The 22754-nt window shown below is 42.6% G+C and overlaps 1 protein-coding gene across 1 annotated transcript in view; it reads left to right on the top strand.

The window, feature by feature from the left end:
- scube1 (signal peptide, CUB domain, EGF-like 1) overlaps nucleotides 1-22754 on the top strand; it is a 98388-nt gene that overhangs the window by 1030 nt on the left and 74604 nt on the right. Inside the window, exons 2-3 of the mRNA XM_072672944.1 lie at nucleotides 1232-1354; nucleotides 11304-11429. Of these exons, the coding sequence (XP_072529045.1) occupies nucleotides 1232-1354; nucleotides 11304-11429 (249 nt within the window). The remainder of the gene's footprint in view (nucleotides 1-1231; nucleotides 1355-11303; nucleotides 11430-22754) is intronic.

Here is a 22754-nt window from a genome sequence, read left to right as displayed (position 1 = left end):
CAGATGATTTGGGCTCCCATGTGATTAATGATCAGAAAAGAGTTCTCCTATCACAGTGGCGTGTCTTCATCTTCATCTCATATGAGGCTACAGCTGAGCACTGCTGTAAAAGTGTTAGGCCTGGGTATGGGTATGCTAATGAGGCAGAGGGGTGTACTTCTGTAAGATCCCTTTTCTGATGATCTCAGCTTCCTTGAGTAACTCAGTGACCATGTCTAATGTAGTGCATGAGTTTGTGCCAGTGTGGCTGTACAGTTTTCCCACCTACACTGTTGAAATTAGAAGATCCTTAAGGAACGTTTGGATGTTCAACAGTTGCTTCAAAGGTGCTTTGAGGAATCTTCAGAAAGCTAAAAGGTTCCTTGGAGGATCCTCAAAGCATCTTAAGAGATTCCTCCACAGTTGAGTACTGAAGAATCTCCAAAAACATCTCAAGGATCTTATGCTTTTAACAGTGTAAGCTTTAACTGAATTTTTATCATTTTTTATTATCTGACATTAGCTGTGATTCTGGCAGCCGTTGTTTACGTTGTGTCAGATTTCCATGATGAACGGAACAATAGAAATGCCTCAAAATGACTTACAACTCAACGCCTTTCTCATTGACTTCCATTGGATGTTAGGAAGGCTTTTTCCTTCTCCTGTAAAGTTGGCAGTTTGGCGATACAGGGCTTTTGCATGACACCCTGACGATATATTAATTTCTGCAGATTATAGCTCCTGTTTTTCTGTTTGGTCCCTGAAATTCTATGTGAATTGTGGATTGAGGCACAGGCATTAATGAGTGGTGGCTAGTTGTCTCCACACGCTTCCACAATGCTGATAATTCCTCTTTCATTTGAATCACACCCCGACGTGCTAGTCCGCAGATACACAAGAGTTCTCTGGTGTATCTGTAATGAGACCAGCCGCGAAAATGGGCTGACATCAGCAGCAAAGGGACGTCGGCTTACTCTAGCTACAGCAACTCTACTGTCCTGCAGTGACAGTATAGAGAGTCATATCTATGGGTGTTTAATAGGAAACCTTATCTTCCCTATTGTGAGGAGACAGCAGAGTTTGATTCTGTCAGTTCAGTCTTAGGACAGAAATGTTAAATCACTATACATAAGAACCCTGTTCTTCACTTATCTGGATCAACACCTAAAAAGTGCACCTTCCTCAGGCCTTATCCTGCTGGTTCCAACAATGAATAATATTTTTTTCCCCCTGTGTCATTACCTTCCTGCAGACGAGGACGAGTGCTCTGAGGCCACAGACGACTGCCACATTGATGCTCTGTGCCAGAATACCCCCAAATCCTTCAAATGCATCTGTAAGGCTGGCTACAAGGGTGATGGCAAGCAGTGCGAAGGTGGGCCTTTTTTGTGTGATAGCATCACCACACTCAAACACTAATGCATGCTCTCTTGCAGGACACCCCTGTTTATCCACTTACATGGTTACACACACACACATACATATACACTCTCTCCCTCTCTCCCTGGGCAGGTCATACAGCTGTTCCTTAGCCCATGCTGAGTGTCTTAATTAGTGAGGAGGAAGTGGAGTGTGGAAGGTGTGAGGTGCTGCCAAAGTGTTCGCACCTCCAGCTCCTTTTCTGCCTGAGAGCACAGCACAGCTGGGGCTGGGACACATGTACACACTCGTACACACACACACACACACACATAGACATGACATACACAAAATATAAATATGTGGACAGTATGTGCACGCAGCAACACAGATTTATGTAACTGGAAGTGCATATTGACATAAAGACATATTTGGAAACAGCGTATTTGGAGATGGCCTTACTCAATTGTGTGTGTGTGTGTGTGTGTGTGTACATATGCATCTGCACACACCGATTCACCCAGAGATTCCAGGTCATGCATGCATGTATATGCACTTTACACTTGATGTCCAGATGTTTGTAGACACCCCTTTTAATGAATGCACTCAGCTGCTTTAAGTTGCACCCATTGCTGACACAGATGTGCAAATGCACACAGATGTGCAAATGCATGGAACGGTGTTCTCGGGAATGATGGTTAGTGCTCCATCCAATACGTCTGGAATGAGATGGGGATTTGGGACAAAAGGGGTGATCCTGGTGACCCTGACCTCACTAACCTGAGAACATTAGCATGTTTGCTGGCCAAATAATCACCACAGTGGATTCCTGCAGCTGGTGTACATTAAGCAAGCACTAATCTAAGCCTTAATGCATTTCTTCGGAGAAGGGAATTCTGGGACATTGCAGATGTGTGCCAATGCCAATATTTAAATGGTTCTAGCATGTAGAATCTGGGACTAAATGTTGGACTGATATACATACACTCATTTACTAGTTCTGGGTAGGGCCTCCCTTTGCTCTAAAACAGTTTCAGGTCTTCATGGCCTGAATTCCATATGAATCTGGTAACATGATGGCAGGATTGAATCCCGCAGTGAATCTCCTGTTCAACCACATCCCTGGTCCTCTATTGCATTCAGATCCAGTGACGGGGAAGGTCATTGTCTTTTTCATTAAACCAGTTTAAGACCACTTTTGCTTTGTGACATGGTGTATCATCATGCTGGACGTTATTAGCCATTAGAAGAGATTAACATTGTCAGCAACAGTACTTAAATAGGCTGTGCAATTCATGGTGGTATTGATTGGTATTAACAGGCTCAAAATGTGTACAATCCTTCAAACCATCACACCACCTCCACCAGCCTGCACAAGGCAGGTTGAGTCCATACATTCATGCTGCTGGTGCCAAATTCTGACCCAGTTCAGTCTTTAAGGGTGTCCTTTAGCTGAGCCTGTGCCAGTTGCAGCCTCAGCTTTCTGTTCTTGGCTGAAAGAAGTGGAACCCAGCATGGTCTTCTGCTGTTGTTGTAGTTTATCGGCCTCAAGTTTGGACCTGTTGTGCATTCTGAGATGCTTTTCTCTCCACAATTATGGCAGTCTTTCTGTCAGCTCCAATATATATATATATATATATATATATATATATATATATATATATAGCCAGTATATAATCTGATTATCTGATTATGTGCCAACACTGATATGATTCACAATATCATCATGTGTCCCTACTTCATTGCCAAGAGCTATTTTTATACACCCAAAGCTTGATCCTAAGCTAATATAATGAATGAATCTAGGTGGAAAAAATACATTTTCTTCAGTTGACCAGACACACACACTGCTTGAGCCACATCGCACAAAATAGCATCTCCACCTCCAGCTCAATGTGTTAACAGAGAGGGAGAGCAGGATGAGAGTGACACCTGGACAAGAGGATAAAACTCTCATTACTCTCCCTTATTTTATTTTTTTACCCTGCTTGTGTGCAAAGCCTTCTTCATCTGTGGATCCTATATGACTCCTTCTGTCACGCTCCCTCCTTGCTCAGATGTTTAGAGCTAATGTTTCAGGAAATGGGGAAATGTGCTTTCTACCTATTACGGAACCTGAAACCCATTTTCGACTCCATTAATGAATTAGGTGGATTTGAAATGGAATTGAACCAGGCCGTGCTCTGGAGCAGAATCCCAATGCTGAAGTCTGAGGCTAGACAGAGCAGACTAGAACAACACATCTTTTATTTCCTCCAAGGAAACAGAGAGAATGTTCTGGAGCTTACAGGAGCCAGTTCCTCCCACCTTAAAACCACAGTCTCCACAGCACAGAAGCAGAGGTGGGGATATAATCTGCAGTGTGTGCAGTGGGAACGTGCCTGTATTTGCGTATGAGTGTAACCGTGTGCGATGTTTTTTCCACCTATGTCTGTCGTTTTACAGGTCTGCCCTCTCTCCCTCTGTGCATGTGTCTCGGCCTCCTTCTCTGCTTCCATCCCTCTCTCTCCTTCCGTTTGTGCGGAGTGGGCATTCTGTCCACATTGGAGGCTGGTGGGTAGTGGGTAGGAGGGGGCCGCGCTGTCTGAAGCAGAGAGCCCATTACCAAGACCCGGCTCTCTAATTAAAGCCCTCCGTGTTTGGCTTTAAAGGAAATTAAGAGAAGTACACAGAGGACTTGGCTTACTCTTACTCTGTCATATCGTCTGTTTACATAGTCATGTCCTCTTCTCCTAGCCAGCTGGCTGGCTCTGAAGTTTATGAACGTAAAGAAACAAGCTCTCAGGCGCTGTGGTGTTGATTAGCAGTAGGAAGTCACGGTACGCCTTGGCTTTTGTGGCTGAGCATGTGGTGGCTGGGTTCGGGGGGGGGGGGTCTGTGATAGTCCACAGACGTCTGATGAGGATCCAAAGCTGGGCATCGTTCTTGACAAGCAGACACAAACGGATTGCATGCAATTTATGGTTTGTTTTGGGACCTACTTTAGATGACAAGTCTTCACACTCCATTACCCCTGTCACAAGCTGTAAAGCCCTGCAGGACTTTTTGTTTTCGTGCTGATTCTTTCTTTGCGCTTTGAACGGCAGCGGTGATCGGAAATGACTAGAAGTGTGGTAACGTCAATAAACATCAGCCACACAGCTACTACAAGCCGTGGAACAGTGCGACGCTTCATCAGTGCTATTTTCATGACCTCCTGATAGGCTCTCAGTGAGCGTAAGCAGAAGATTGAAAGTCATTGAAAGGGGCACATTTATTCGGCCGGTGAAAGAAAGGCCTCCCTTTACTGTAATGCGATATTGCGTTTGTTAATGTCACTGTGTAGATTTTTCCATCACTCTCTCTTATTCGCGCTCACTCTCAGGCATTGGAAAAATTTGAACTTTTCTTGCTCTTGTCACCAGCAGCTGGAGGACTGTGGGGGAACTGAATGTCATGCCATTATATCTGATGCTGACTTTGTATTGTCTGTAAATAGGTCTGGATCATTTTTGTGAAGTAAGGAGCATTTTCTCTGCTCTAAGACAGTTAATTAAAGCCATCAGATGGGTCAGCTGTGGCATCAGTTTCAGTTAAAAAATGTCTCACCCTTAATTTCCTTAAATCATTATTAAATAGTATAGAAACAATTGCAATGAAATATAATACACTAAATCAATTATTAATGGCATCACTTAGACCATAGGATAAGATGTTTTCTGCTCCCTGCTGGAGTACCTGTGCACTGCATGCACCAGAAAGATACATAGCAGTTTGAAATTACTTATGCCCCCAAGCAATTGCAATGCCCCAGACACTAGGAGGGTAAGGACCTAACACATGCCTCCTCCCATACATGCAAAGCCAGTCATTGCCTGTTTTTAAACTTCCAGGCAGCCGACACGTTTGGAGCAAAGCACTCGGTCCACAGCTCCGCCACACCAGCTAAAAGACGCATGTGCCGTCAAACATCGCTTTAACAGTGATGAGGGATTTGTGCTCTCTCAGACTCCTGCTGCTCATGGCAAAGCGCCATGGCTTGACATTCGAACTTGCGAACCCTGGATCATATGGGTATAAGCCACTCGGAGTGGAGTACAATTCTAAAGGCAACTCAAGGCGTTTTCACACTGCGGCGCATTTGGTCAAGTGTGGAAGCAGTGTTCAAGCCCTGGTTCTCCTGAAATCGTTCATCTGGGGTTCGCTTAAAGTATACTTTGGTGCTGTCCGCTGCAGCCATGGAAGCTATTTGCTCCCAGATCCGTGAGTAGGGTTATGTGATTGGTTCATATTGTCCTGCTTTGACTTATCACCTGGCATGGCTAAATAGGTTGTTCTGCTTAGTGAAATGCCATGACACCATATTCAGAAATAATTACTCAGAAAGCCACATAAGCACTTCAGTTACTCTGATGGTAATATACAGGCATGTTGGCACTGTTTCTCTTGAGAAGCCTGTGCGTTTTTCTCTCTACCGGAGAGTACATGTCATATACTAGGGTTTGTTTTTTTCATTTGCTTGTATTTCAGCATTTACCAGAGAGAAAATCTATGTTTTTAATATTTCCAGGTAGTGTTTTAAGTATGTACAGTATGTGTGTAGTGTGTGTGGAGGTAGTGTGCAAGCTGCACACCTCCAGGGGCCTGGGGGTTGTGGGGTTCGATCTTTGCTCTGGTCTCTGTCTCTCTGTCTGAGTGTGGTGTGTTTTTTTACTGTGTCTGTGTAGGTTTCCTCCTGGTACTCTAGTTTCCTCCCACCTCTCAAAAACACATGGTAGGTGAATTGGATATTCTAAATTGCCTGTAGGCGTGAGTGAACGTGTGTGTGATACCCTTCAATGGACAGAAGCCCTGTTCAGTGGGTATTCTTCTTTGTGACCTTGCAGACCCACCTCGACCTTGAATAGAAAGAAGTGGAGAAGATGATGGATGGATGGATGGGTTAGAATGACTGTATAAAGGGAAAGGTTAAATAAAGTCACAGGCACAAATTGAATGAAGGGAATGATAACTGATATCAGCGGCCAGAGTCGGAGAGAGCACAATTGCTCTCTCAGGGTGGTTAGATTGCACTCTTAAAGCGATGGTGGCCAGCACTAGCGTCTGGAAGTTGGTGTGGTGGAGCTGGGAACACAACGCTTTCCTCCGAGCATGTTAGCTGCCCAGTTTAAAAAGAGGCGGCGGCTGGCTTTGCGTGTATCGGAGGAGACATGATGTGTTAAGTCCTTGCCCGTTTAGTGTCAGGCATTTCTGGTGCTGGGGAGCTGTGAATGGGTGGGTTACTTGGCAGTACCAAATTGGGAAAAAAGTGAAAAATTCAACAACAACAAAAAAAGCATTTCTATTAGACTGTTCATCATGAAATGTCAAAACGTGAAAAACAGCAAAAATGGGAACACAGTATGGAGAATATAATGCAGATAAAGAATGGAAATTTAACTTGCAGAACTCAAGTCGCTACATTAAGTTAAAGCAGCATTATAGAGAATTTATATTTTTGCTCCTAGGCTCCCCCTACAGGTGAAGAGAATAATTTGCCTTTACTTTACTGCAGTGAAAATAAAAGAAGCATGTGGACTGACATGGTAGAGTAAAATTACAGGAATAACGCAGTAAGCAATCATAGTGGCATATCTCTCTAAAGGTCAGTGAAGCATCACAATAACTTTACAGCTGTTATTTTAAGGTAAAAATGCTACATAGTGTTGCTGAGACTACAGGTTGCCTTTAAATAACTTTATTTTAATGTTTAGTATGTATATAGTTTTGTCCTCCTGTAGAGCATCAACCTGAGCCTCACCACAAGCATTTCAATGCATAAATGTCCTGACATGTTTGTGCAAATGACAAATAAACCTAAAACTTGAGACTTGAAACTTGAGACTTGAAACTTGGAGATGCTGTGAAATATCACCTCCTTTGTTTCATTGATTTTATACACTGATTGATGTAGAGGCGCTGCTGCAGCAAGATTTGTGATTCTCAGGCACTGATGGCTCTCAACCTGTTGCACAAGTCACATGATAGCCTTCACACATTACTTTGCACCATGGAGTCTCTCTCTCTCTGTGTTAATGAACCTCAAGCTGAGCTCCATTAGGCCCTTGGAAGTTTCCATTCTGTTTTTATCTGTCTGTGAAACGGGTCAAGCAATTGTCGGTGCTGCAGGCATGTCCTAGTCTTTGCTGAATGTGTATGTGTGTGTATGTGTGAAAGACGCAGTGAAAGGGAGAGCAAGACAGAGAGAGAGAGAGCGAGAGAAAGAGAGGTGTCAGACTATTAGTAGGCCATTGTCTGCCTGGTGTCTGCGTGTTCGTCACAGTGCTGCTGCAGCTCTGACTGGCTGGCTGGGTGTGACCACCCTCTATTACTAACCACCACCCCCCCCCCCCCCCCCCACCCTCCCAGAGCAGGTCAGTCTGTCTCCGCTGCTTTATATAGGTCTTCACAGAGCATCACACATACACATACACACCATCACACGCACACAAAAACCAGCCACAGAAATCCTACCTGTACACTCACACACACACACACACACAGGCTCACATACCTCCATGATCCAGACATTACACACCACAGTGGCAGAGAGACATAGAGGCATCACACCCCACTCTTACATTTTGCTGGGGGAGCAGATCTGCATTTTGACATGGAAGGGAGGAATATCGCTGCACATCCAGCATATTCCCGAGGTCCGGGCCTGTGCAGCGGCAGCCAGGACAGTGGCCGGAAAAAAGCCCTCAAGGCACACATTTACAAGTCTTGATGTTCCGAGGATTTTCGAACAGGAGGAGGCAGAGAGGAGATGGAAATATAAGGAGAGTGTGAGGTTAGAACATGACAAGGCGATGACCTGAGAGAAAAGCTGCGGAGAAAGTGGGCAACCCGTTGCTTCGATCGTTGGGAAACGCATCACGGTTCGTAGCCTACAGCTGTTCGAACAGCAGGCCCAGTCACCACCAATCAGCTCTGAGTTTGGAAAGGACGGGGGAAAAGAGCAGGAAAAGACCTTTTCCCAGAACCTTGCATTAGTGAGGTGTGAGAGTTTGTCCACTTGGCTTTTTGAATCCTGCTGATTTCTAGCACAGAGTCAGAGCCCTTCAGCCTCTCCGCGCAGCATGCTTCTAGTTTTGGATGGAGGGAGTAGGAGGGGGTGTGGGGTGTTGCTTGGTTGGCTTTGCCCCCCACTGACCCCACTCCTGCTGAGGTGTCGGTGGAGGTGCCTAATCTGCTTGATGAGATGTTGAGCATGAACACTTCACCTGAGATTGGAGGAGTGAGTGATTGTGTGTGTGTGTAAGTGATTCTTTCAGTGTGTGTTAGAGCACAAACAGTGTCAGCTCGAAGCTGTCGGCTTGCCGCTGGCCGATGTCAACAACAGCTCTGGGGCAGGAAGTGTATCGGCTGGAGGCTAACTAGCCGTCCACTCCGCTAATGACCCCCTCCTTATGCCTTGTGCTATGTGCCTAACACTCTTAACTGCACGCACACACTTAGCGTGGAGTTGTCTACCCTTAACTCTCGCTTGTCAGGCCAGCCTGTATTTGTACTTTTATTTTTTCTTCCAATTAACTCTTAGAATTGAGCCTGGGAGCTCCTGTTGACAGGGACTGGACCTGCACAAACTGCTGCTTATTATTCCCATCACAACCAAATCACCCATTAAAGCAGCATTATGCAAGAATTTGTATTTCTTGCTGCTGGGCTCCCCCTACTGCAGGAAGTATATTTTGCGCTTTGAGCCACTTCTAAGGGACACAGGCTTTACACATGCATTTTTGGACAAGCTGTGAGAAACAGAACCAACACCTGAAGTGAAAAAAGTATATTTGCCCATTTCTCCAAAGTTGCATAGTGCAGTAACCGGCTTGTTAAGCCCAAATTGGGAATGATATTCACATAATATTCACCCTTTTACAAGTCAGGGACGCATCACAGTGATTTTGAAGCTGTTATTTTAAGGTTAGAATGCTACATAATGCTGATTTAAGTCCTGGAGAGAAGTCTTTATGGAAATCCCTTCACAAAGTCCTGCATATAGTCCTTCCTTTTTCCCCACTACTTGTTTTTCTGTGTCCCTCTGAAGGACTGAAGTGTATTAAGCACAACATATTTGATTTGGTCTGGGAGTCCCATCTAAACACACAAACCAAAAACACAAAGCTCAAAAGCATGTTTATGGATTCCTTAGGAATGAGCTGGCTCTCGGTTTGACAAGTCTGTGTACTCCGACAGCCCTCTGTGCTCCCAAATAGCCAACAATGGCAAAGCACTCTTTGATGCGGAAAGGAAATAAACAGAATTTAAGGAAGCTGCAATGTGTTCAAACCTCTATTACTGGGCTGAATGTGTGAGTGCGATTAGACTTGGGCTTGTTTGTGGTACCACATCAGTCTGTAATGCTGGTTACTTGGGATGCACAGACACAGGGATTCTGGGCTGATGCCAATATCCAGTGTTTTTCATGTACATTTACTGCCATTACAATACGTAAACATTTATAAACAATGGGACTGGGACAGCATCTACTTGGTTTAGCATTACAGAGCAATATTACAATCATTTGTAGAAGGTTGCAAATAGGGATGTCCTGATCCGATCTAGTAGATCAGACTGATTTTAAGAAGTCACTACTAACTGAAACTAAACAGCTAAAAGCTGTCTCGATATAGAAACTGTTACTAAAAATAAAAGGATTTTACAACAGTATAAATCAGCAGCTCATCTTATTGGCAGATACTCAGTCTTAAGAGACTCTGATCAGGAGGGGCCCAGGTGGACTAAGTCCAGCGGACCAAGGTGCTGTCACTGTGATCAGAGGATCGCTGGTTTGTATCTCGATCACAACTGCTAGCCATCAGCACTGAAGGCCTTGCTCTCTCTCTCTCTCGCATTCTAGTGCGGTGCTTGCTTTCACTGGCGTCTGCTAGCCAGCGCGTCAGAGCCAGGTATACAGGTATGCGCTTCCCGCCAGGTGCATAGGTTGCCTGATGACGTTGAATCGGATGGATTTAATTTCAGCAGTTTTGAAAGGTGGAGGTAATATAACTAAACAAATAAATTGACTGAAGAAATGTCTGTGAAAATAACTTGTAAAATGTAATTAACAAAAATGCAGTTTTCTTGTGAGGTAAAAATTAGGACACCCCCACATTTATTACTACTTAATATGTCTAAAATTAGAATCAGGTGCAGTACATCAGCTGCAGATGATTAGAACATCATTAATTAACGTTTAATTAAACCTCAGACATTTAGTCCGCTTTGCTCTTGGTTATTGAAGTGAACGGTATCACCATGGCGCAATCCAAAGAGCTTTCTGAGGCCTTCAGAAAGAAGGTTGTAGATGCAGACGAGTCTGGGAAGGGGTTTAAAAAGATCTCAGAACAATTAGAAATCAGCCGTTCCTCTGTCACTGTCCATAACTTACAAGTGAACAACTGCCAACATGGCCAGGTCAGGCCGTCCTAGCAAGCTCATCCCAAGAGCAGATGTGTTTTTGGCAGCAAGGGTTTCCTCCTTGCACACCTCCCATGAAAACCAAACTTGTGCAGTGTCCTTCTGATGGTAGATGCTGTACTTTGACTTCAGCTGTGGCAGAGGCTCCCTGTAGGTCCTGTGATGAACATTTTAGGATTGTTGAAGACTTTTTTTGTATATTTGTATATCTTGTGGCCTGCTCTGCCTCTTTCTCACGTGGCTTCTCTTCAAAATGGCACGTTTAGAGAAGGAAAAACAGTCAAACCAATAGAAGTCAATGTACTGATTTTATTTCAAGTCATTTTTGAGCATTTCCATTGGTCCATTTATCATAAAATCTTGTCAATAATGTTAAGAGCAGTCGGATTCAAATTATGTTAAAAATATCATCTTTGTCATCTTTGTTCATCCCTACTTTTTGTTGTTTCTAGCTGTTGCTAGGTTGGGCTGTAACAAAATGTTCTAATATGTGGGTTTATGTGTGTGTGTGTATTCTAATTTAGATATAGACGAATGTGATAACGACTACAACGGAGGCTGCGTGCACGACTGCATCAACATCCCTGGCAACTACCGGTGCACATGCTACGATGGCTTTATGTTGGCAGATGACGGACACAACTGTCTAGGTAAGGAAAAATCGCAGCTCATCACAGTGTGTACGTAGATATGTGCTGGTTGTTGCTCTGCTGGAATTTCTCTAGTCAGCTTTCCTTCGAGTTTGTCTCTGCTCTTCTCTTGGCCAAGTGACCTCTGTAAGGACCCCTTTATGAACGTAAACAAAAGTGCCTCTGTGCACTCTGGGAAGTGCAGTCTCTAGCCTTTCTGACAGGAGCCAGCATACTCGATTCCTTTTTTTCAGCTCTCTTTAAGACGTCACCTCCGAAGTCACCAATGGCATAATCGTGTCCAATTCCCAGAATCCAGCTGGCACAGTGGATGTTTATGTTAGTGGTTAAACATGGACGGAGGACAGAGAAGTCAAAGAGAAAATTAATAACTCGCCGTCTCGTATTTATTGAAATAGTTCAAAGATGAAATTCCATGACCCTGAGAGGCAGGGGCTGGTTTAATGGGTTTTTTTTCAGGGGGCTTGCTGTAGGGGTTCAAGAATCTGTTGAGAGGCGTTTTTTTTGCGTTCATGTGGCAGATCTTCGACATGTCCGTCCGCATTTGTGCTGTAAGTGAATGCAGATGTTGTGTTGCTGGTTTGAAGGGGACTTGTCAAGCTGTGGTGTGGTTCCACACTGTGGTGTCCTGGTGAAATGTGTGTGAGGATGTAAATTTACTGTCTCTCGCTCAATCGCTCCATCCATCCAGTGTGAAAAAGGAGAGCGAAAGAGAGAGAGAGAGGGAGTTGGAGGACTGTGCGTGAGTAGCTTTGGCGGAGAAGGAGGAGGAGGAGGAGAAGAGTTGGGCTGCTCATCTCTCCTCCTCTCTTCGCTGCTCACGGAATCCAAAGCAAATACTGGATCAGGGCTGGCGGCATGATTTAGTTTCAGGATGCTGACCTCATCATTTTTCATTAGAACACACTAATGATGATGGATACCGAAGTAGGACAGCCCAGCACAGCTTCATCACATCCCTATTCCAGCTACCTTAACTCTGTCGGCTACGTCTGCTCCTCCAGTCTCTCACTATTATTCTGTTTTTCTCTCTGTCAGTCTTATATGTCACTTTATGTCACTGTATACTTATCTTGATAGTGCAGGTTTGTACACAGAATATTAACATACTCATCCTAACAGGAAGTGATGAAGTGTGTGAATACACATCATTCTAATGCCACCGTCGCTGCTGCACTTGCATCATGTCCTAAACTAAACTTAACCCTTACCCTTACTCAGACCTTAACTAAAACCTAAACATAACCTAACTTAACCCTTACCCTTACTCAGACCTTAACTAAAACCTAAACATAACCTAACTTAACCCTTACCCTTACTCAGACCTTAACTAAAACCTAAACATAACCTAACTTAAGCCTTACCCTTACTCAGACCTTAACTAAAACCTAAACATAACCTAACTTAACCCTTACCCTTACTCAGACCTTAACTATAATCTAAACTTAACTTAACCCTTACCCTTAACCATAACCTAAACTTAACCCGTACCCTTTACCATACCCTAAACTTAACTTAACCCTTACCCTTACTCAGACCTTAACTAAAACCTAAACATAACCTAACTTAACCCTTACCCTTACTCAGACCTTAACTATAATCTAAACTTAACTTAACCCTTACCCTTAACCATAACCTAAACTTAACCCGAACCCTTTACCATACCCTAAACTTAACTTAACCCTTAACCTTACTCAGACCTTAACTATAATCTAAACTTAACTTAACCCATACCCTTAACCATAACCTAAACTTAAACCGTACCCTTAACCATACCCTAAACTTAACTTAACCCTTACCCTTACTCAGACCTTAACTAAAACCTAAACATAACCTAACTTAACCCTTACCCTTACTCAGACCTTAACTATAATCTAAACTTAACTTAACCCTTACCCTTAACCATAACCTAAACTTAACCTGTACCCTTAACCATACCCTAAACTTAACTTAACCCTTACCCTTACTCAGACCTTAACTATAATCTAAACTTAACTTAACCTTTACTCTTAACCATAACCTTAACCATAACCTAAACTTAACCCTTACCCTTAACCATACCCCAAACTTAACTTAACCCTTACCCTTATTCAAACCTTAACCATAACCTAAACTTAACCCTTACCCTAACCATACCCTAAACTTAACCTAACCCTTACCCCTACTCAAATCTTAACCATAACCTAAACTTAACTTAACCCTTACCCTTACTCAAACTCTAACCATAACCTAAACTTAACCCTTACCCTAACCATACCCTAAACTTAACCTAACCCTTACCCCTACTCAAACCTTAACCATAACCTAAACTTAACCCTTACCCTTAACCATACCCCAAACTTAACTTAACCCTTACCCTTATTCAAACCTTAACCATAACCTAAACTTAACCCTTACCCTAACCATACCCTAAACTTAACCTAACCCTTACCCCTACTCAAACCTTAACCATAACCTAAACTTAACTTAACCCTTACCCTTACTCAAACCTTAACCACACCCTAAACTTAACTTATCCCTTACCCTAACTCAGACCCTTAACCATAACCTGAACTTAACCCTTACCCTAACCATACCCTAAACCTAACCTAACCCTTACCCTTACTCAAACCTTAACCATAACCTAAACTTACATTTACATTACATTTATGGCATTTAGCAGACGCTCTTATCCAGAGCGACTTACAAAGTGCTTTGCTATTTACCCAAGAAAAGCCTTAGCTAGTTAGAATAGGCTAATAATTCAAAAGATACCTCTAAGCTTAGACATTGCTAAACACAATACAATAAGGCGACCATAGAACTATTCGTCCAAGTACTCTCTGAAGAGGTGGGTCTTCAGTCTGCGTTTGAAGACAGCAAGCGACTCGACCGTTCGGACACCCAGGGGCAGCTCGTTCCACCACTTTAGTGCCAGTACAGAAAAAAGCCTGGACGCTTGTCTTCCGCGGATTTTGAGGGATGGCGGGTCGAGCCGAGCCGTACTTGAAGCTCGAAGCTCGAAACTTAACTTAACCCTTACCCTTACTCAAACCTTAACCATAACCTAAACCTAACCCTTACCCTAACCATACCCTAAACTTAACTTAACCCTTACCCTTACTCAAATCTTAACCATAATCTAAACTTAACCCCTACCCTTACTCAAACCTTAACTATAATCTAAACTTAACTTAAGCCTTACCTTTACCTTAACCTACCTATAACCTAAACCAAACCAGACATTACCATAACCTAAACGTGACCCAACCCTAACCTTACCCTAACCTAATGCAAACTTAATAAATTAAACTTAACCTAACCCTAACCTAAACTTAACTTAACCTAACCCTAACTCAAACCTTAACCATAACCTGAACTTAACCCTAACTCAAACCTTAACCATAACCTAAACTTAACCCTAACTCAAACCTTAACCATACCCTAAACTTAAACTTACCTAAACTTACCTTAACAATAACCTAAACATATTGTTACCTGCAAATTTCTTAGTTTAGTCGTATATGTATGATTTGTGAGATCTTAAGGGAATGTGTACTATTATCAGGTTTTTTTCAGGCGTGAGCAGCCCCTACCGTTTTGGATTGCACTGTGGGACAACAGTGTCCATCGAAGCCATACTTAAAACCGCCCAGTTCTACATATGCATATTTTTTTTTATGAGTATACTCAACTTTTAGCTATACTACCTTCTACATGCTCTAGTTAGAATTACTAACCAGTACGCAATTGGGACGCACCTTCTGTCTTTCACCCTTTTACTGCTTTCGTTCACTGTTTCTTTTCACTGCTGTCTGTCCTTGTGTTCTTACTTCATGTTTCTCCTCTCATGTACTCTCTCTCTCTCCCTCTCTGCCTGACTGCGCTCCAGTCCCTGCTCTCTCTTTCTTTCTCATTTTCTCATTTTCCCATTTCTTCCACTCCTATCGCTGCACTCTTTCTCTCTCAGTACGTTCTTGGTTATCTTGGCTGTGGGTCGTTCTGGAATGACTCCAGGCTGTTTCCCCAGAGGCTATGGGCTTGCTCTCTATTTGACATCTTTATTGTGGAATGTCTCAAATAGAAGTCTAAATGATGGCGCTGGGAACCAAGACAAGACCGTAGAGGGCCATCACCGGCACCAAGAGGGCTCTCCTGTCCTGCACCCCCACTTTCTCTCCCTTTTTTTTCTTTCTCTGTCTCTCTATCCATCTTTCCTTCAGGGTCTTTTGCCTTTCACTCTTCTTTTCGCCTTCTCTCTCTGTCTTGTTGTTTTCATCCTCTTTATCCTCTCTTCGTTCTAACATTCTGAAGTGTGGCAGCTCTTGTTCTCTTTTTCAGCCACCTCCTCTGTCTCTCTCTCTCTCTCTCTCTCTCTCTCTCTCTTTCACATATCTTTGCTGTCCAATGAAAAACATGTATCTCCTAAATGATGACTTTACAGGAGAAGGCAAAATGTTCCTAACCTTGAATGAAATTGATGTAAACTAAGAGTTTATACCAAGTAATTCAGAGCATTTCTATTGGTCCATTCATCCTGAATTATATATACAGTGTACAGAGCAGCTACAGGCTTTAAAGGCTTTTGGGGAAAACTAAAAACGGACAAAAATGGAGATGCATGTTTTACATTGGACAGCGGGGAACTATTTTACTATGATCTGCTGGTTGAGAAATTGCTGCTCTGCATTTTCTTTTCACATTTAGATCAAAAAGCTTAAATCCTAATGACATAAGGTGGAACTTTTGAAAGGTTCTTGTCCATTTATAACAACATAATATTTCAAATAGTGTCTTTTGCACAAATTAAAACCTAAAATGAAAAAAATACCAAACACAGATGAAATGACGCCTCTTCAAAACCTCAACTGACCAAACCCTAAGTCTTTATTGAGCAAATTGGTAAAGTGGGACACCCATACTCTCAAGGTGGGGCACTCAAACAAACAAAGGCAGTGGCTGAATGACACATTGTAAATTATTCTTTTTTACAGCACTGAAAAATACAGCAATGGGTAGTAAGGCACTAATTTATCATGACAAATGACCTCAATAACAAGAACGAATACAGTTGAAATTGACCTTTTGTTCGAATTTTATTTGTCTAATCCTTTTTCTCCCAGTTTGGTACTGCCAATTAACCCACCGCTTCCTAACTTCCCCTATCCCTAGCAATGCTCTCGACACTAGGAGGGTAGGGACATGTTTTTGACACTTCTAAGGAAAGTCGGCCAGCACTGCTTACGTTGTGCTCTCTCAGACTCTGGCAACTGATGGCAAAGTGCCATGGCTCAGGATTTGAGCTTGCGTCCCCCGGGCCATAGTGGTAGCTATGCCACCGCTAAGCCATTCAGGGCTGCAATTGAAATGCACAATAAAATAATCAAATTTTGTCTAGTGTTCTTCTCTGACCGCAAGCCTAGTTCTACCCCTTTTCCAGTTTTCTTTTTCTCACATTCTGTCTCCAATAGAATATCAGCCAATATACTAGGACTCATGAACCTATTGGCCTAATGCCAGGCATGGGATATAGGGGTATTAATGCATTGAGCTGTGGAGCAGTGGAACTTCTCTGGAATGACAGATGGTGCTCCATCCAATGCTTTTGAGATGAGGTGAGGTAATGATCTTTCAACATCCTGACCTCACTAACACTTTTGTTGCTGAATGCAATCAAACCCTCACAGAAATGCTCCATATCTAGTAGGAATCCCTTCCTGCACAGTACAGACAGTCACTCCAACAAAAGAAGAATAAGCTTGATTTTCAATGAGTGAGTGTCCCAATACTTTTTGTCCATATAGTGTAGTTATCATGTTAGCTACTAAATATCTTTGTTAAAGTTTACTTTACTACAGAACTGTTTAAGAACAGTCTATTTACCTTAAACTTGACCTTTTCACACATTATATGGTAAAAGGTCAAATTTTTTTAAGGTCAAAAAGTTTTGGAAAGAGTAACACTCATCTGGCCCATCTGATGTCAGATTGTCTGAAGAACCAATCACCCCCCCCCCACACACCAACCCTCCCCAGAGCCTTGCTGGTGACATCCAACATACATAAACTAAATAAAGTCATGGCCACGACTTAGTAAGGCGTGGGAACAAGATAATTAAGTTGTGGCTGCGGCTTAGTAAGGCATGGGAACAAGATCACCATATCACCACTTCATTAAGGCATGCAAGAACTTGGCAAGTGTCAATCATTTAACGATTTGACACAGTTCTGAGAGGGCTTTGAGAGTATTTAACTGCGATTAAACTGCATTAATATATTTTGTTCTGATATTCAATATATTAATTAATTACATATGAAATTAAATACAATATGGGTAAATACTTATCCTGTGGCATATCTTTAGTAATAAAATACATGTTTAGATATTTAGCTCTTGTGGTTAAGCTGCTTTTAATGTACTGTAATGTTCTATTTTTAATAAATTTTGACCTTTATTGTCTCTTTATTCACTTTTATGAACTTTTCCCTACATTTCTTTGCTGACTTTGCCTTCTGATGCATCATCTCTGACCAGATCTTTTATTTTTTTTTTTGCAAATTGAGCAAATTATGAGGAAGTGAAACTATCCAAACCTCTATACAGAGTTTACAGCACTTTAAGCTTATACATGTTCATTTATACACGGTTTTCTTCATGCTCCCTCTTTCTGCAGTCTCCACACTTTCGCCCTTTCCTCGTCGGCATTTCTGTTTTTTTTTTTCTTGCTTCGTTCTCTCCCCCACTTTCCTCTTCAAACATATCAAGCCTTCACTTCACTTCACTCTCCTCACGCTCACCTCGCTTAGATGATGTCAGCGTTTCCACTGAACTAAACAGAAGGAGAGACAGCAGTAACGAACCGTTGACTGACCTCTGTGAGAGGAGGACTTTTTCAGCTCTGGTGTTACATAACATCGTAAGAACATAATAATAAAGCGAATCACAACATTATTTTTACTAATATTATTTTAAAAAGGACATTTTCAGTTCACAGACTATTCCTCACACTACACTCAGCAATGCATTATTTTAAAGGTGACTTTTTTCAGTTCTTTGCTGTATGAATAGTAAGCATGTGACTTCGTTTTGGTTGGTATATAAAATGTTCAGGTGCAGTTTTACAAGCTTGTTTGCCTCAGAATAAAACATTTTTCTTTAACAGAGGATTTAAGTGAGAAAAAACGGACGCTTTACGGCACTATGACGGGCTCACATAAGCGGCATATTATGACACACTGTAATTATTTCAGAGTATTTCCGATTTTGTGTTGCTGTCCTCTCATTGTGTCCTCTCAGTGTGATGCGCTGTTAGCAAGCTGAAGAGACTGTAGCTAGGTAAGAGCCAGGTTAGCTTTTAGCCTTGTCCGGTTCTGTAACCCTCAGCTTGTAAAATGCGTGTGAAAGGTATTTCCGTAAGTGTGGAGTGACTCACAGTGACTCCGAATTCTGGTCCCTACTGTCCAGTAGTAGTCCAGGTAGTCCAGTCAGTTCTCGAAGGAGTAGATGTTGGAGAGAAATAAGGGGGAAAGCCCATCACCTAGCATTAGCTTTTAGCCTAGCACAAATCCCTTTTTGTTTCTCTGACTTTTGCTTCCTTACATGATGAGTTTGAGCTCCCTTTTCGTTAAGGATGCCCCGATCCATCTTTTTCTGTTTAGATAACAATACATGAACTTGCGTACGGGCCGATACCTGACACCAATACCATTGTTGATGCCATTGATACCATGCATTAATAAACCATATACCTGACCATCTGGGAGAGACTTAAGGCATCAGGACTGACGTATCATTACTTTTCTAAATATAACACATAAATGAACACAGATATAAATTAACCCCATTTCTGTTTTTTGGTCACTAAAATCAAAATAACTGTGCTGTGAATGGCTCAGTCCTTTGGATCAGACTAATTATCCGATACCCTATCCAGCTAATTTTGTTAGTAGTGGGATCGATATCCGATCCTAGTATCAGATCAATGCATGAATGCATTGTGGATGCAGGCACAAGAAAAGCATAGCAACCCATATTCCCATAACTAGCATAATGAGTCTGAAGGTGACGTGCTGCTCTCTAGTATCAACAACACCTTATTATCCTGAAGTCGGCTTTGCATTTTAACATTTAAACCAGCTTTGATTAGAGCTTTCACTAGTGGGCTGGATTTATGTAAATTTTAGGGGTATAAATAAAGAACAGGCTTTTGGTTCTGCTGGATTTTCTTTTTCCTAAGGTGGAGACAACAGTGTTCGAGGTTCACAGACCCTTCCATGTAGCGAACTCTCATTATCATAACTACGCCAAGGAAAATACAGTTTGACATTCTAGGGCCCCTCTTAACTGGGCACACACGCAGCACACAGCAGAAGCCTCGGACCCAGAGAGAGTGCAGACAGAGGCAAAACAGTGTCTCTGTCTGTCGGATCTCATGTAGGAAGTCATTGCACAGGCTCCCAGATGCCACATGTCAACAACTTAAAGCTCTAATTGATTTAAGATTGGCTAATGGGGAGGCTGATTAAAGGGTAATCTAGTGCAGTTCCTCCCCGTCTTTTTTCATTTCGATTCTTATTTATTTTCTCTGTCCGTGCCGGCAGCTGGACTCAATGTGTTGATCATTTGGCCGTTTTTATGAATGTCTGCGCTGCCACTGCTGTTTGTTTATCTTTCAGCCTCCCTTTTTTTTCTCCTCTCGTTCAGTCTTTTGTGAGAGAGAATGTGCACAGTGGTGGAGGAATAGAATGGCTAATGAATGAACGTTATAATTGTGTTATTTTCTTAATAAGCAGATGATTTTATATGAGGGCTTTAGATAAATAATAAATAATAATAAAAGGCTCATTTGTCTTTTCCTCTTTTCCTTTCCTTTCCTTTCATTTTTGTTTCTTTCCCCCCCTTTCTCCTCAATGGCTTGCCCCTGCGTTCCCTCAGTCCTCGTTTGCATTCCCTTACTCCTCTCTCCCTGTTGTGTCATGTCATCCCTGATCTCTTCCAAATTAAAGTTTACACAAGAGCAATCAAACAAAACAAAAGTGCTCTAGTTTAAACTCGCCGGCTCGGATGCCAGGCCCCTTGTTTAAATTTTGGCAGTGCAGGCTTTAATTGAGAGATGACAGCTGAAATGTTGTTTTTTCCTGTCACATTTGACGATACCTGTTTGCATTCATGCACGGATTCGATGCATCAAGAGCCATAGGAGCAGTTTCTCAAACCCTCTTAGCATCCCTCTTGGTCTCTGTCAGCTTTGTATTAATTTGAGAAAAGCCAAATTACTGTTTCTTCATCTAGCCAAGCTAAATATGCATCGGCAGTATCTTTGGAGCATTTCCATTGAGTTCGATTTCACAGAAATCTGCAAGATACAAGATATGAGATGTGCTTGGCTCTGTGAGAAGGACAGGGATTCCTCTGTGGAGAGGAGCATAAAGCTAGGCCTTCTCTCGCTTTCCACCTCCATTCCAGCACTGCAGTAGCTGATTGGACAGTGAAGGCCTTGCTGTCTTGGCCGTGTTAACGAGACGCCCTGCTGGGCTTAAAATAAGAGTCATGTCGCCAGGTAAAACCAGGGGCCACATAATAAACCACTGTGACTAAATTAGGCAGAGACTGTGCGTGTGTGTGTGTGTGTACATACGTGTTTGTGCATCGCTCGTTTTATGTACGCCTGTGTGCCTGTATATGTACGTCTGCGTGTGGATTTGAGAGAATGCCAGTAAGATGCAGGATACCGTGTCCAGACAGCGACGATGGCGCTAGCTCTGTCTAGAGCTTTGTGACGCGACACAGGAATCCAGTGTGCATTAGCCAATAAGCCGCGTTCAAGACACAGCGCGCTGGCCTGTAAGCCCACTGTAGCAGTGTGGGGAGTGGAGCAGAGCTGAGCAGGCTGTCGTGCCGACGTGCTGGAGGTGCTAACGGCCATAAAGCACTTTACACACACAAATAAAGAGCAGCCCCAACACTACTCAGAGCTCATAAAACTCGCTGCCTCTCAACACACTCCAAACAGAAAGGGACAAACACAAACACATGAAAACATGTGCTCACTAATAGGGCTGTGCATTAGCAAGAACCTGCCGATACAGTAGGCTAGGTATCACGATACAGGAGTTGTGATTCAATATACTGCGTTATATTGGTATTTTGTTATCATGAGATTTTTGAAAAACAGTCATAGTATAGCAAATACCATCATAAACCAGAGTAACAATTTCCTTTATATGCAGTCAGAACAGCGGAATCACTGCTGTCTATCGGTTAGAGTTTAAACACAACACTGAATTAATCACTGTCTGCATTGAATTTTTGCATAACTACAGTAAACACCCTTCTGTTCTATGGAAATGAAGCCCAAATTGTCCTCCAACCAGATTGTCAAAATTGTCAAAATTCCAACCAGAATCTACGTAGTAGAGACCAGAGGCGGAGCCAGACTCGCCTACTGATTTGATAGACGCGCTTTCTTCTCACAGACCAAGGGCCCTATCCTATGCCCTGTGCGCCTCACAGTGCTCATTGCTATCTTACACCCCGACAACAGTTGTGCAGCTATTCGAACTTTTGCATCAACAATTAACACAATACAAAATAAAATAACATTATTCTGGAGGCGAGGCGCTCCACCTCTCCAGCAAGCCTTCCCAGACCATGTGCAATGTACCATAGAAATAGCACCTGGGTCTTAAAGGGAATGGCAAGTCACACGCTGATTGGTTTATTGCACGTTACGCCCAAAACACACCCATGATTAATTAAGAGACTTAGTACATGTCTTTTGGGCGTACCTTTCCCATCGTTACGATAGCAATGACACATTGATGCCCGAAATCAAGCTATGCAGTGCACTGTTGACGGCTCGCTCAGAGATCGCTAAAATAGAGCTCCAAGCCTCTCAGAATGCCTTGGTTGAGTTTACAACCCAGCCTAAAAGACCAGAAGTAAAGCGGATACGCAGTTTCCCTGGTGAGGGTAACAAATATGAGATGGAAAATGGGCTGTTTTGTCATTGAAATGTATAGGGATTGGCAAAGCTACACATCATACAGCAACCAGACAACAGATTCTCTATACCTGTGGTGGCTTCACTTTTGAGAGACGTTGCGCTGTCCATGCTTTTCTACAGTCATTTGTATGCCTTTTTTTTGGTCAATTCAATATTATTATCGTACTTGAGTGTATCAATACTTTTTACACCCCAACTCAAATGTATAGGTCTAGCTTTGATTTGTAATTTAGGAAACTCCACCTCTGTTTACACCACATAAGCCTCTTTTCCTCTGTAGAGCCACACATTTTACATCTCTGCCACTCTGCACCAGCTTGAATTCCTGTCACGGTTTCTTT

This window comes from Salminus brasiliensis, chromosome 2 (assembly GCF_030463535.1).
Source record: "Salminus brasiliensis chromosome 2, fSalBra1.hap2, whole genome shotgun sequence".
In the NCBI taxonomy this organism is placed as follows: Eukaryota; Metazoa; Chordata; class Actinopteri; order Characiformes; family Bryconidae; genus Salminus; species Salminus brasiliensis.
The sequence above is the reverse complement of the archived record's forward strand: the minus strand, read 5'-3'. Positions and strand labels throughout refer to the sequence as shown.